This window comes from Argopecten irradians, chromosome 3, assembly GCF_041381155.1.
Source record: "Argopecten irradians isolate NY chromosome 3, Ai_NY, whole genome shotgun sequence".
NCBI classification, from domain to species: Eukaryota; Metazoa; Mollusca; class Bivalvia; order Pectinida; family Pectinidae; genus Argopecten; species Argopecten irradians.
The window spans coordinates 19,848,389-19,864,615 of NC_091136.1; the positions used below are offsets into that span (position 1 = coordinate 19,848,389).

Sequence of the window (16,227 nt, forward strand, 5' to 3'; positions counted from 1 at the left end):
CTATACAGGTACATTGGTCATTGATATGCACGGTCAGTATCACCTTTATACAACAATCTCCCTTTATTGCGTAAATTATTTTAATCTTGGTTAATAAAAAGAGTGCATCATAAATGTGCATGTCCATAAAATTGCAACACTATTTTGTCATATTTTGTGATCAGATGGTTCACAAACAATATTTTGAATATAGTTTTGTTATACATGTACATTTGTCAAGAAAAATGTGTTCTGTGGCACTCAATATAACATCTACTTTCTGGGAAGATTTTATATAATCTCCGTACGTAAATATTGATATTAAGCAAATAAACCTGCAGGTATCTTAATATTCATAATAGAAATATACATCATCTATGTGCTATTGGGAATCAAGAATTTAAACGTTTGGTGCTTTGCGACCTTAACAGGAATTAAGTAACAATAATAAATTAGAGATTAACAATAATTTACAAATGTTTGAATATGAGGATATGACAAAACTGGTTTATAGCCATTTCAAATTGAACGGTATTCATTGGTGAGTTTAGGACATCCCCAATATAGATTATCTTTCAATTCATTGGTGTTATAACAATGCGAGGAACGTCATGATATCAGCAATCACCATTAAACCCTAAGCTACATTTAGATTTGACAAGTAGATATTGCCTTCATTTGTTTCTTTTCTGTACATAATGTAATACATTAAGGTGGCTGAAGATCTCACAAAGTTGCTTATTGCCTACGACAAGGATTTATAAGTTAGTCTCATATACGTCCTTGCCCACGATTTTCATTCATTCTTAAGTTATTAAATTACACGACAAATGGACGTGTTGCAGTTTAATATTTACAACCCAGAACCAAACCTCCTGGCTGTGATTCTTTTGTGATCATATTGACTCCTTTTATTTCTATACTGTACTTAAATCTGTTGTAATACAAGCATATTCATATCTGTTTAATTTCCGAGGTTTTTTGTCAAAATAATGAAATGTACAATGTAATTAAGAAATACAGGAACAAACAACGAAATATAAACATGTATATATACAGTGTATTACTATATGTATATCATAATATTTAATAATTGTATAATTTGTTATTGAAATATGTATTTCCTTATAAGACAGTGACCTTTAGTGATTTGAATATTTACACGTGATACAAGAAAATCTGAACTTGAACTTGAAAATGTTAGTAGTACCGTTCCTTATATCGGTACATCCTTATATCACGAGTGTCATTCACGGCTGCCTCTTATCTATACACGAGCACACCTCAGCATCCTGATTATAAATATTCATGATAGATATACCCTGTATATAGTTCTCCCTTTTATTGCCTCTGTTGTTTTATATTGTTTCAAGGGTATTTTATTTCAAAGTGAAGTTCATTTATGAGTTGGTACCATCTGCAATCATGTTATCGATAGGTGTGGAAAATCAATATGGATTATATTAGTGTTAGCAGCGAAATCTATAAATGCTACTGATCAGTTCTATCAGTAACCAGACTACATATAACTCCGCTCATTGTAAAGTGATTGAATAACAATAAAATAACGTCTTTTTACGTAATCACACACTATTCACCGTGTAGTCTGTGCAAATAGTAGTCTTTGGATACACACATACTTGGCCCTAAATGACCTTATATAGTTGCCGATGGGCCATACAACTGACACAAACAAACAAACTGTAGAAACACACAATTTATCAAGACCCTTTTCCTTGCCTGAACGAAACAGAAACATTAGCATGAAACAGTAGAAGTAGATTTAGAGTATAAATAAAGTACATTGATTGATGTTGACTGACAAAGACCAGTTTGAGTCATTTCATGGATACTATGATTGGTCATGATCGATGGATAGCCTCTTTAATTTTACATTTCAAACAGTTATTGTAATTATGAAACATAACTGGTTCAATAAAAAAGTGGAACGTTCTAAATGTTCATGGTTTGTAATTTATTCAATCATATTTAATTAATAGAAAATTCATATAAAATTGTGGCCACGTGAATCCCGACAGTGTTTAATAGATTCCAAAGATAACTTAAAATGTATGTCGTTTTATCACCTATCAATGGCTTGCGGCTGGATGCTAATTTTACTGAAACGTGGCAAAGCTTTAAGTGGTTCATTTTTTAAGTTGCTATTTTCAATATGTACAATTCAAATGATATAATATCTTGAACTTGAACTTGATATTCACGAAGTAGATATTGATAAGGTTTTCTTTATAAACATGTCTTGGAATTGTGCCGCTTCATTTGACGGCAGTGTATTTACGATTCCTGTATGTCTATACACGAATGTACAGCGACACACGTGATAATCAATATATATTTTATCATATTTTTATTTAAAATTGTCTCTGTTATTGATCGTGTTCGATTTTATCTTCTTTGTTGAGATGAAGTGCGATATATTTTAACGTCTACATTATCTACAGTCAGGTGCCTTAACTAAAACAATACTAACATCATTTATCTCTCGATTGTTAACATTAAAGAACTAATTAGTATACGTACTGGAATACGAGAACGCGACAAAATTACCCCCACACGCTATACTACCATATATATACCAACAATTGTAACGATTTCTATATATTATGAAGTGTTGGAGTATTATTTTACATAGTTACAATAATAAAACACGATTAGATATTTTAATGCACTACTGTACCATTTGGTAGTGATTTAAGTTAGTGTTAAATAAAGGTTGATGAACGATAGTTTGGTTTTATTTAGATTGATGACATATCGACAAGGAAGTAGATCGCCGAATCTTTACAGCGTCTTATTGATAACCAAAATCACAGAAGGACAGCCTCCCCTACCTAACATCCTACCAACATCTGGGGTGGTTTAAAGACGACCCATCTTAAAGTGGCATGTACATTAGTATGTGTTTTACGGAACGCAAATATGATTTCATTTAACAATGTGTTTAAAAAACTATCATTGAATGTGAAAATGTATTGCGTCCAATACTCTGCCTTCCACAAATACTCAGAGTTTCACAAATAAGTCAATCAGTATAGGCAGATACCCTTTCAGAACAACAAGTCGTTTTTCATAGCAGAACAAATGACTTTATGGTGATGATACACCATACTGTTACACCTTTTTCCCACTTATAATTTCGGTACTACATTTTTTATTGAACGGAGAACAGAGATCTGTTATAGAGAAAGATGTTGTGACTAATGGTTTACTTTGTTAAAAGGTATATTAATGATTAAAGTCATTTAAGGAGGTGCCAGATTAAGGAGACACATAACCCTGACAACTGTATTTCAAATTCGTCTCTTTTTACGAATAAAAAACGCCGACCGATTTCTGAGTCAAAAGTGCGGTAGCATACTCATTTATTTCAACCTTTTTAGACCCTGTTTAAACTAGTGAATATTTGTATGTCTATATATTTCATCTGCGTACTTTAACATAACTTAGTTGATAAATAGTGTCTATGTATCTACCACTCAACAATATTGCTAAAGGTTAGATGTGATGTAAACTGTCTATGTGTTTCAGTTACGCTACGTAACTATAACAACATGTTTTAAGTATGACGAAAAACACAAATAGCTGAACGGATGCGAAATGAGTCTCACGTAAGGATTTAACTATTGTCTTATATGTCTTAGTGTTTTTACACTGCATGTACCTATATATACCCTGTACTTGAACTTGTATGGCGATTAAGTCCAACAAAGATACTAGTAACGTTCCTTTACATACCTATTCGGTGCCACATTGGTGCTGCTTCCTTTCATGGTCATGTACACATTCAGCTCTGGCCTATATTTAAACATGTATTGACAGTCATTAATGTTATAGTCTCACATGAAGTACGCGTGTACTATTATTTACCTTATTTACTGATTCAGAGGGTTGCATGTTAAAACAATGGTTGTCTGCAGCCATCATATAACTCTCTGTTTTTTGTTTGTTTTTGTTTTGTGTTTTCTTAACATCCGATTTTGCAGTTATTGTTGTTTCTTCATTCAGTACGACCTTTCATATACTCTACTACTAGTTTATCTAATGGTATTACACTTTCGTTCAGACAGATTATATATGCGAAGTAGCACTACAGAAGACAAACGTTTAACACAATGCGAGGAACATGATTAAAACCTTTAAAATACGTTTTGACCTAGGTATGTTCGAGATGGATTATCCTCAAATTCAACCCAGCACACCCGAATCAGTCCACCTACGACTACTGTAAACAAAGTTTTTTTCAAGGCTACTCATATTCGCGATTTCAATTTTAATATACATGCAAGTTCACGAAGATTAGTATTCGCGGATTTAAATGGATTGAATATTCCTATCAATATATTAAATGGGGAGGAAGATATTACTTTGCATCGATCAATTTTCGCGAATTTACTTGGATCGGGAAATCCGAGGTAAATTTCATGGCAATACATGATCAACATAAAACTCCATAGTACAGTTATTTTGATAAGATGTTTGACGTTTAACGTGGGTGTGAATTCCATGTAAGCTATCACTTATCAATCCTTTCTCAATACAGTTTTACTACCAGGAAGTGGGGCAGACTTGACAATCCACAATATGCTTCTTCTGTTTATAGGAACTTGCTTTCTGATTGTGTTAGCCTCAGCCACTGACAAAAGAATTCTTATGAGTGATCCAAATTACGTGGCGCAGCAGCTGAACCATCTACAGTCCGAACTACAGGATCTCAAAGTTCAGGTGGAATCCCAGAAACGGACTATAGACACCCAACAGCTGACAATAATTGACTTACAGGGTCTCACTAATAGTCAACAGGCAGCTATTCAGAAGCTTTCAAATGAAGGTAAACGACCATAAAATGTTTTAGAACATGTATTATGACACACTATGCATTATCTATTCGTATATACACTGCATAAAAGGTATATCGTAAATGTTGATTGATGTGCTCAGAACTTTATTTCAAAATTGAAATAATATGCCCAGAAGCCATTGAGTCATTTTAATGCTCACATGTAAACAAAGATCTTGTTTACTAAACAATATTTTAATATAATTTCATTGCATGGTCTTGCTTTACTCGATGAGTCACCACATAACAAGTACCCAATTGCTTTCACTCTCTCTAGACACTGGCGTAGTTTACACAAGGTGGGGACGGCAGGACTGTCCACTGCTGAACGGGAGCCAAACTGTCTACTCAGGTCAGTGTTTAATTAATACAATACCAGCCTATCCCGATGTCCATCTGTAACCAGATGTGTAAGGCTGTACACTTTAAGTTCCTACTGCTTATATTTTATTTCTATCATGGTGAGGTCAGGCCATCCCTACATATGAAATACAGTTTGAACTTGTTTTAGTTGATTTTTATATTCCAAAGCTTACTTCAATTCATCATATCCGGTTATATAAACCACCTCACGACCTCACAATCTTGACCTCAAGTCGAGATCGCGAAATTGAGAGGTGAGATCATGAGGTTGCGAGGACGAGATTGCGAGGCAGTCTCGGGATTTCGCAACCTCGCCCTCGGAACCTCAACTTTTATGCTTTTGATTTATAATATGTTTGTATCTTACACTGTATACTTGAAAAAAATCATAATTCCTACAAAATTTCGCGCATTTTGCGTGGGCAAGAAAACGCAAAAAATAAATCGTCGTGAAAAAGGCGTCACATTGTAGACATTAAAAACGCGTTCTAATAAGACGCCATGATACACTTGCATGTGTCCCGAGTCAATATCATTGTTTATAGGCCTACACGTGACCCAATTCTGACAAATCAGAAAAATCTGTCAAATCACATTTTATTGCGTGTCTTATTTTACCTTTTTATCATCAAGGATACATTGGTGGTGGGTATTTTAATAACCCCGGAGACGCTTCAAACTCTTTGTGTATGCCTGATGATCCCACGGCTGGCCATAGTACGTTTGACACCAATTATAGCCCAAGTAATATATACGGTGCAGAACTTCAGCAAGGCTATTATGTGTTTGGTCTTCCTCAGAATGACGAGGATATCACGTGTTCTGTGTGTAGAGACACTCTACACACGGCCTCGATAATGGTCCCAGGAAGGACTGAGTGCTACCCCGGCTGGGAACAGGCGTATGGCGGATTTATAGTCGCTGGATGGAGTAATGCTACCGCTAGCACCGATTATATCTGTATGGACAGCAAAATCCAGGCAATTCCTGGGGGACAGCAAGATGATAATGGGGTACTTTTCCGTCCTGCTGTAACAAGGTGTGAGTCTCTGCCTTGTCCACCGTATGAGGAGGGCAAACTCGTCCCTTGTGTTGTCTGTGTGATCTAACACAATAAAACACGTAACCTAAAAGACGTTAGTATTTGATTTCCAATTTCAGTATCAATACCTTATTTGGAAGTATAGATAGCTTATTCTAAAACACTTTTGACATTTTTGATTTATTTACATTTGGGATTACTGATGTGTCTATGCTCGGGGTTAGGCTAGGGCATTTATCAGAATTTTTGCCTTACACAAAATTGCAACAGAAACGAAACTAACTGATATATAAAAAACACCTAAAAATCTTCACTGTGGAACATAATTAATTACAAAAAAGACCTCTTTCACGAACAATGAAAATTTGCCCACGAACCAATTTTATCGAAATTAAATGTTATACGTAGAAACATTAATGCAAACCCTTGAAATACGTTTAAAAATTGAAACGGTCCTAGGGGACTGTGCTATGGTCAAATTAAAGTTGTCATGTAGAGGTGTATGACAGGGTTCCCTTTTTGACCCAGAAAGGTATCAAAATAATGTTTTATGTCATCAAACTGTATTATTTTCTGAAGAGGTTAAATAATTATATGTCATGATCACAAATATGTAGGCAAAATGTAACAAATACAATTTCGGCTACATTTTTAAGACAGAAAATGTTGAATTTTGGGTGTTATTTTCGGTCATGTCAATTATTAACAATGGTGATTAACCCACTTCCAGTTTGAGTGCACCAAAAATATTTTCTAAAAAGTTGGCTCATAACCTGAAGTTTCAGAAAAATTCTGGGCCGGTAAATTTGTCGTTTAAGGGTCTTTGTTAGGCAAGGTCCAATTTAGCAATACTATTCTATTATTAGTTATATAGTCAGTTACTGACCCCCTATAAAGGCATAGAGGGTCAGTAAGATTTAAAGGGGGCGAGGGCGTAGCCCGAGCCTCCTTTACTTCGTACTGACCCTCTATGCCTTTATAGGGGGTCAATAACTGACTATAAAACGAATTTATCGCATCGAGGACCGATTATTTGTATCATTAATTCTTTGTGTCCTATTTGTTTCGTCAATAATCTGAAAAACATCATATTGGTGAATGATAACAAACAATCGCCACTTTTGAAATACCGGTAAAATGGCCTAGGCTACATACATGTATTTATTTATGTATTTCTGTCAAGAATTTTCAAATATACTGTATAAGGAACCTGCAGAATAATACTGAATAATTCATTAATCAACAATAATTTCGACATTCCTATGTGAACAGTACCGAGTAGGCCTACCATAATATGACACCAGACCGTCTGTATATTGAAAGCAACACAAACATCCATCTAACATTTTAAGCACAATCTCCTTGATTATCTGTGCATTCTCGCTGAGGAAATCACTTAAAAGGTATGCCGAAAAATTGATTGTAGAGTGAAGATTGATCTGTAGGTACGAACACCTTCATTTGTTTATAATCACAGTTTAGAATGTTCGTTAAAGAGGTCCTTTATGGTATTCAGTAAAACAATGTACGTCTTTTTTTTGTCGAAGGACGTGATACGAATGTGAGTTGGAATGGTTAGAGTTTGAATGGCAATTTGACAATTTGCAGATGCTTTTAGATGTTTCCCTTGTCCTCATTAAGAAAAATTGCCTCCTGTGTCATCGGTCCTGGAGGCCACCACACTGCTGAGCACTGGGTCCGGCCTAAGCCTTCTACACGTAGTGATAGAACCCTAGTTGAGAGTACTATTGTGTACCACCTGCATTTAGTACAGGACGTAAGTCCCGCATCCAGGCAGGCTGAAATTGAGGGGTTTGTTTTCCTGTCACAAAGAATTGGCGCACCAAGCGGGTCGTCATTTCAAAAACTCCATGTTTATTGGTCCTGATTATTCACAGGATGTTAAGCGTGATGCGTTGAAGATTTGAGCTAATCTTAAGCTTTGAACTGCTGGGATATGCCTAATGCTGTTTCAACTATAGATTTTTTCTCGTCTGGCGCTTGACGTCCCATCATCGACCTGAAAGGGATCTGAAGAATATTTATATACATTTTATTTATATCCCATTCAAAACTCGACAAGGAAGTACCTCCTTTTAATTTGCGATGTATACATTTTAGGGTGCACCATAGATTCTCTTCTTTTTACAATGTTTTTGTTCAGTATATTTTTGCATATGCTTCGACAATTTTTCATGCTGCTAATGGTCTGATAATGGATGGTGCAGAATACTTGCTTGGTCCTCAACCGTTTGCTGTAGATAAGTTTCATTCCAGAGAGAAGTCGGAGTTCACTCCGTCTCAGGACTTTGTCTTCTTGGGCAACCGTTTCAATGCGGCTCTTCGAATTGTTTTACCGGCAGAAGACACACTCCATAGCGCTCAAGACTTATTCTAGCCTTAATGAACATGTGGCAGATTACTGTGCGCTAGTTCATCAGTCTTCTGGGGTATTTTAACGCGTAGGCCAATGTGATTCTGCCAGGCAGTCTACACAGCAGCCTCTACAAATTTTCCTACATTCATAGATTAGAAAACGATGTTTTCCATAACATAGTGATTGAAGGTGAGGGACTGTACCTCTTTGTGGAGTGGTGAGGACAAGGTTCATCAAGGAGTTCCTCATCGTAAACGGATGCCTCTACGACAGAGTCGTGCGCTTGTACCAAGACGGCCATACACAGTCCGTGGGATGGGACGAAGCACATAAATAGTCCAGAGATTAGAGTTGTCCTGCTGAGCTGGCATTGATGTAGTAACAGGTTATCTGCCTGGCGCATACAACTATACAGTTGTCGTTTACCTTCAGAAGGTACATCAGGAGCACTATGTCTTATTTTTTTCTTTCTATGTATTACTTCTTTTGGTAGATTCTAACTATTGTTTTGAAATCTAAGAACTTTGAGGTTAGAAATAAAGATGATTTACATTGACTATTTATCTGGACCCTTCCTCTCGAATGTCAATGGTAACCTTGCAGAAAAAAATATGTTTCGCTTCTATACATTCCTGGCCTGTGTTGTTTTCTTGTGAAATAGGTTTTGCAACTATAATCATCGCAAGTTGTACGTTATCAAAATAATTAAAAGAAAATCATCAAACTTCACGCGTATAGATAGCTATTTGTCTGAGAAGAACATATTGAGAAGCTGTCGTTACGATAAAGTCCAAAATCTGTAATTTATGTTTTTATTGTTACAATTCATGAATGTCCGAATTTACAATAAAACCGTATGATTAACCAACAGGAGATGAACATATGTTCTATAGAAAAGACAGTAGATAATTTAGCGACATTTTTATGTTGAAGGCGTTCGCCATATAGTATCATGCCTGGTGAAAATTGACCTTAAATGACTCGGCATGCTATAATGATACGAGATAAGGAATAACCAGGAATATTGATGTTATACATAGTTACCACAGTCTTGGCACATCATACATCGAATTTTTCGTCACTAAACTGTCAGTTTAACCGGACAACTTCAGAACCGACCATGACTATGAAGCTTTGGAACTCTTTAGTGTTGGAGGGGAAATGTCTTTAGCATTGTGTTGACCCGTAAAAGGATACGGACCAAATATAAATCAGGATTTCAGAATTTGGTTCGAGATGTCGCGTGCAACTAATGTTCCGCAAGGGTATGTATAAAAGGCGAGTTCGCCGCTCATTTCATTTGCTGTCATCGTCTGCTTATACCAACTTTCGGCTAACGTTGACCAAAGTCCAGCATGATTTTGGTAAGTTTTGGGGACATTGTTCCAAATTAACGTTTTACCCAAAACAGGATAATGTTAATACAAAATAGGATACTTTAAACCAAAACTGAATTTATATCCACTCTATTGATTTTATCAGGATACGTATATTTTGACATCGTGTTTGACTCTTTGCAAGTTAAAATGTAAGGAAATTCTGGAAATGTTTTAGTAATGTAATTTTGTAAAAGTAATGCAACACTTATTATGTCTGGGTTAATATATATCAGTTACTTTGTAAGCGATAAATTATATTATCCAAAAAGAATAAAGTGCCTTACCAAAATATAGATTAAAGTTCATTGACCAAATTGTACACTATTGTACATAGCATAGCATTTTAATAAAGAAAATGTGTGTTGTTTTCAAGTTCAGTTCGGACCGTTGGTAATGATATAAATCACAGGACACAAAACGAAGAATTCAATTGGTATTTGATTTTCTCTTGTATTGTATTTCTTTCCCATATATCAAACATATGTGGCACATTACATAGAAATAAAATGAAAGTTCACTCGTATTGGTAATCCAACGTAGACACTGAATTATTTGTCCGTAGATGGCGATCCAACATATAAAAGTCCACAATTTGAATAATGTTCACACACAGTTCACTATCTGGTAATCCAAGAAATATCCGTAGTGACCGCCTTGAAGGTTTGGGGATCCAACTCATGTTCATAAATCAGGCATGGGTTTTTATAATAAAATGATCATTGTCTGATAGGTAAACCCGGATGTAATCAAGATCAATAGCATAAAGATATTATCACAATCAAACGACTTGACAATATATCGACAGTTTGATATGAAATATATCTACTTAGCTTATCAATGACACCATTGCCTCAAGGAAGGTTATAAACGCTTTGACACGTGAATACTATATGTAATTGTCGGTCACTCCACAAAAATAAGACCACAATGCCTTAGGGTAGATTTTAAACTTGTCAACACATCTATAGGTAAAATATACAATTATATAACAACAAAGAACATCTCAAATTTCTCTATGACAACTTCCTTCTCGCTCAGGAAGACTCTGTCCCAGAGTCTAAATTATTTGTTAAACAAGTCAGTGTTGATAATCTAAATACACCTAGAGGCTTTTCACAACTTTATAACGTTCATTCAGTAGATTGTCCATCAAATTAACACACATGTAATAAAAGTGGATACTGTTGTTTTCAAGAGACTGTCATTGAATTTCATTTACTTCTTCAAATCTAGAAGTAAAATTAGCTTAAGCATGGGTTAAGCAAAACCGCTAAAAATTTAATAATAGCCGAATTGATTTCCAAAATTTCCTCGTCTTCGATTTGGCCGAAATGGTTGGTTATGATTGGGAGGTGCGTAATTTTGACAATTTTGTCGAGAGATTTGAGAATTTACAAGCGAAGTTTCTCTTTCGAAATTCTGAATCTTGCTTTCAAGATTAGCGATTGTTTCCTTGTATTTTGTGATGTCTTTTTCAAGACGAACTATTTGACCAGATTTATCGTCGTTTCTTTTTTCAAAAAATGCATTCTCCCGTTTTAAACGCTCATGTTCACTCTGGTACAAATTAAAAGTTTCTGCAAAGCTGACTCTTAACTCATTGGTATAAGTTTGATTCTCGTTTAGTTCTAATTTCAAGCGTTCATTTTCAGCTTCAAGATTGTCATTGGTGATTTTGAGCTCTTTAATTTCCAGCTCGTTTTCATTTGTGCCATTGTTGCTTTTGATCGGTGTTACAATTTGCACTTGAATTTGATTTCTTTTGTTTATTTTGGTGAATTCTGAGTCAGAAAGGTCCGAAAATGGAAATGCACATACGATTGATTTTCGTAAGATGAACTCTGACATGCGTTTTGCGTCCCTGCTTTTGTGAAATTTACTTTCTGATTTATAATTTTGGTTTGATTGGTCCGAAATTGGGCGCTTTGAAAAACAAGCACGTGAAAAATGTCCTAATTTGCCACATTTGAAACATTGGGCTGATTTTGCCTGACAGGTGATATTAACGTGCTCTTGAAAACAACGGAATACCCGCTTACCACATCTAAAACACTGATTCCGAGGCGACGATTTTGGCCTGATAGATGACATCGGGGGTTCCTGGTGTCTTGTAGCCGTTGTTTGGCAGGCGTCGTCGGATGAACGTGTCCATCTTCGGTTGAAAGGTAGATTTGGTAGAAACGTTGTTCGTGTCGTTGAGGGGAATGCTCTTTGGTACGACATTTCGTTTCGGTATGTGGTATCCATTGTTGAAATGCGGAGCAGATTTGTGGCAACAGTACTAGTCTTGGTGCTCCAAGGTTGGGGTCTCGCTGAGGTTCCCGGGGATCTTGTGCGTAACTTGGCTTACCTGTGGCAAGTTACTCCGAATTCTCTCACCAATTTTAATAAAGAAAATGTGTGTTGTTTTCAAGTTCAGTTCGGACCGTTGGTAATGATATAAATCACAGGACACAAAACGAAGAATTCAAGTGGAATTTGATTTTCTCTTGTATTGTATTTCTTTCCCATATATCAAACATATGTGGCACATTACATAGAAATAAAATGAAAGTTCACTCGTATTGGTAATCCAACGTAGACACTGAATTATTTGTCCGTAGATGGCGATCCAACATATAAAAGTCCACAATTTGAATAATGTTCACACACAGTTCACTATCTGGTAATCCAAGAAATATCCGTAGTGACCGCCTTGAAGGTTTGGGGATCCAACTCATGTTCATAAATCAGGCATGGGTTTTTATAATAAAATGATCATTGTCCGATAGGTAAACCCGGATGTAATCAAGATCAATAGCATAAAGATATTATCACAATCAAACGACTTGACAATATATCGGTAGTTTGATATGAAATATATCTACTTAAACTTATCAATGACACCATTGCCTCAAGGAAGGTTATAAACACTTTGACACGTGAATACTATATGTAATTGTCGGTCACTCCACAAAAATAAGACCACAATGCCTTAGGGTAGATTTTAAACTTGTCAACACATCTATAGGTAAAATATACAATTATATAACAACAAAGAACATCTCAAATTTCTCTATGACAGCATTCTCCATCTCTGAATCCATATGGACTATGAGCTAGAACTTGTAAGGATTGTGAATTTCGTGAATGGTGGTTTTATAACAAACTGTAAAATTGTATTTTCTTTTGGTCACAGTGCTAGGCTGGGAACGAACTTTTATTTTATCTCAACGGTCCCGACCCAAACTCGGACGCGATAAATATAAAACTACAAGGATACATAATTGATAGTTACCACAATAACTTCTGACCTAAATAACATCCAGAGTTTCCCTAAAGTGTTATTAGAACTATTACGTTGTATGTCTCTGATGGGGCGGTATTCACAAGGCGTCGTTAATTATTTATATCTTAATTCAAATTTAAAATCATGGTTTAGTCGTCGGTTTTACGATTCATAGCGTCATTAGTTTCTGATTCTATAGCTTTAAGGCTTATACCCCCCATGGGAAGTGTAACTGCATGTTCTAAATATAATTGGTACATATACATAGATTCTGGTGAATGAATAATATATACACTACTTTAAATTCATGGATACATGTCCTGTGATTTGTTCGAGTAGCTATGGTCCAGAGACCTAACGGCTGAATAACGACAGTCTACTGTTGTGACAAGCAAACACGGCCTAAACTTCGACAAATCATCACGATTCTGACTTCATCTCAGATTAAAGGTTGAACAGCGAACATTATGGCTGCTTCGCTAAACGTGTTTCTAGTATTTGTATTCTTGTTACCAGTTTCAGTTTCGGCAGCCTCATACAATGACACTAGGGAGCTACACAGGTTTCTGTTCGCCGATAATACATACAATAAGAACATAAGACCGATGGATGACCAGGATGAGACTACGATTGTAGACCTACATATGCGTCTCCTAGGAATCACAGATATAGACGAAGTACAAGAAAGACTTTCAACTATAGCTTATCTTATAATAAATTGGCAGGATTCCCGCCTGATGTGGGACAAAGCCATGTTTAACGATGTAGATAATATTCAGTTGCCGCAGACCGCCATCTGGAAACCACACATCGCCCTTGTGAATGGATTTACTAAGCTTGATACATTGGGTAGCGACTTTATAAGAGTATTAGTGGACAATAACGGCTTGGTTGGCTGGTTTCCGTATGAAGTGTTTGAAACCCAATGTTCTGTTGATATCGAATACTTCCCTTTTGACAAGCAAACATGTGATATTCGGTTCCGTGTATGGTCTAGTGGCGCTAATGAAGTTCGCCTTCACGCATTCGATATAGAGATGGATGAGTATAAGGAAAGTGGCAAGTGGGATTTTGTAAAGTCTTCTGCGATAGCTTCATTTTCCGAAGATTTTGAGTCTGTTGTTACATTTTCTATAACTATCAAGAGGAAATCCCACCACATAATGGTTACGATAGTATTACCGATAACCATGCTGTCGATTATGTCCGTCTGTACCTTTCTGATCCCTATAGAGAGTGGAGAAAAGATGGGCTATTCAATCACTCTATATCTGGCGTTTGCTGTGTTTCTAACTATCGTCAGCGGATCTCTTCCTGCAAGTGCAACAATGTCGTTATTGTCGGTATACCTTGTTGTTCTTCTCAGCGTTGGAACGACTACTATCATAATCACTGCGTTACAACTACGCCTGCACTACAGACAGGATTCACATCAAATACCGAAATGTGTGAAGTGTCTCGTGAGACTCTGTAGGGCGTTGCAATGTCGTAAATCAACAAGAAAGATTCAAAACTGCGAAAACACCATAGATGATTTAAGTACGTGTTCCCGACATGAAATGGCATCTCCTATACCAGATCTGCAGGATATGACGTGGCCAGACGTGACGTCAGCGATTGATTTTTTGTGTTTCTGGGTAGTGATGATTGCGGTTATTTTATCGACAATCCTATTGTTTGCTATAGGAAGCAAACAGAGTCAATAATAAACTACGTGTACAACATCACGTGCACAGTGTAAACATGTAAACTAATATGTAACAAAGGTTCTATTTATGTATATATTTTTATCGGGCAAATAACCTTACAGACGAAAACAATTCCATCTGACTCTTCAGAATGTATACATATATCTATTGTAGGATTTATATTTAAGTTACTAAAAAAAATATGTACCCTTTGTATATCTGTGACGTTTGTGTAATTACACCATAGAAATTATATGTTTAATATTCCAACATTTGTGTAAAGAGTGTTATTCATTTATTAGCATCAAATAAAATAAATAATTATACCTCACTTAGAATGACCTCATTAATAACTACACATGGCATTGAAAAAAGTTAGACATTTGAGCGGAATATTGGGAGTGGAGATGAGGAGGTGGTCGGGAATGAGGAAATAACCCCGAAAGGAAGTAGAGAAAATTACCCCCTTGGAAGCTCTTTAAGTACGTGGGCATCTTCTGCAACTTGAAAAATATCTTGAAATAGGTGTATAAGGTATTAGAGGGAACTCTGGACCTACTAATGAATCCCCTACGTCTATCGATATCTGATATACTTCCTGCTTTAACTGAAATGTCTCACTATCACTTTTATTATCATCTCAACATATACTTCATATATCCAGTTAACATACATATTTTCTCTCTCCATTTTTGCATATAACATATTTACAAATAAATAGGACACAAATAGATAAAGACATATGTTATGCATTTACTATAAATTTTGTTGAACTTTCAATGTAAATATCGAGCACAATATTAATTTCCATAAACTGCACTTTACACTCTATAGTATAGTATCCATTATCCAATAGATTTTGCACCTAGTCTGTAAATTGACTAATAACGTTGCATGTGCCATAAGTGGTCGAAAAAATGACATTGTATTTTTATTCAGTAATCTTTTGAAAATATGAGATTTGATGAATTGAGCTGTGAAATCATTCAAAGGCACAGACAAACATGTATGATGCTTTATAAGCATTTGCAACAACACAGACTTCATTCACTGTTATACTTATACTGTATGTTTAGCCGAAAACACATCTGATTAGCCACTTCACAATTTCTTATATCTTACTATTTCTATTACTATGTGTACTTATTTCACTGCATTGCAGACGTAAATATCAAGACTTTTGGCAAAATTGATTTTGAGCTCTTATTTAACTTTGTAAAATTAAAATATATGCATTGCAGGTATTATAATTCTCAAACTGTTGGTGGTTAAT

General features: G+C 35.7%; 2 protein-coding genes across 2 annotated transcripts; both read left to right on the forward strand.

Moving 5' to 3' along the window:
* Positions 1-4,108: 4,108 nt before the first annotated feature.
* On the forward strand, positions 4,109-6,403 carry LOC138319957 (uncharacterized). Its single transcript, XM_069263064.1, has 4 exons — positions 4,109-4,157; positions 4,601-4,828; positions 5,115-5,189; positions 5,834-6,403. The coding sequence occupies exons 1-4, from the start codon at positions 4,124-4,126 to the stop codon at positions 6,307-6,309; spliced, it is 813 nt and encodes a 270-aa protein (XP_069119165.1). The 5' UTR covers positions 4,109-4,123; the 3' UTR covers positions 6,310-6,403.
* Positions 6,404-13,733: 7,330 nt separating this feature from the next.
* Positions 13,734-14,972, forward strand: LOC138319540 (acetylcholine receptor subunit beta-type acr-2-like). The gene has a single exon (XM_069262691.1). The coding sequence runs from the start codon at positions 13,734-13,736 to the stop codon at positions 14,970-14,972; it is 1,239 nt and encodes a 412-aa protein (XP_069118792.1).
* Positions 14,973-16,227: the final 1,255 nt, after the last annotated feature.

Bases quoted from the DNA above. Each gene is read 5' to 3' on its own strand.
- LOC138319540 (XM_069262691.1), top strand. From the start codon at position 13,734: ATGGCTGCTTCGCTAAACGTGTTTCTAGTATTTGTATTCTTGTTACCA.
- LOC138319957 (XM_069263064.1), top strand. From the start codon at position 4,124: ATGATTAAAACCTTTAAAATACGTTTTGACCTAG. The intron at 4,829-5,114 runs GTAAACGACCAT...CACTCTCTCTAG, and splicing joins TCAGAAGCTTTCAAATGAAG to ACACTGGCGTAGTTTACACA. The intron at 5,190-5,833 runs GTCAGTGTTTAA...TTTATCATCAAG, and splicing joins GAGCCAAACTGTCTACTCAG to GATACATTGGTGGTGGGTAT.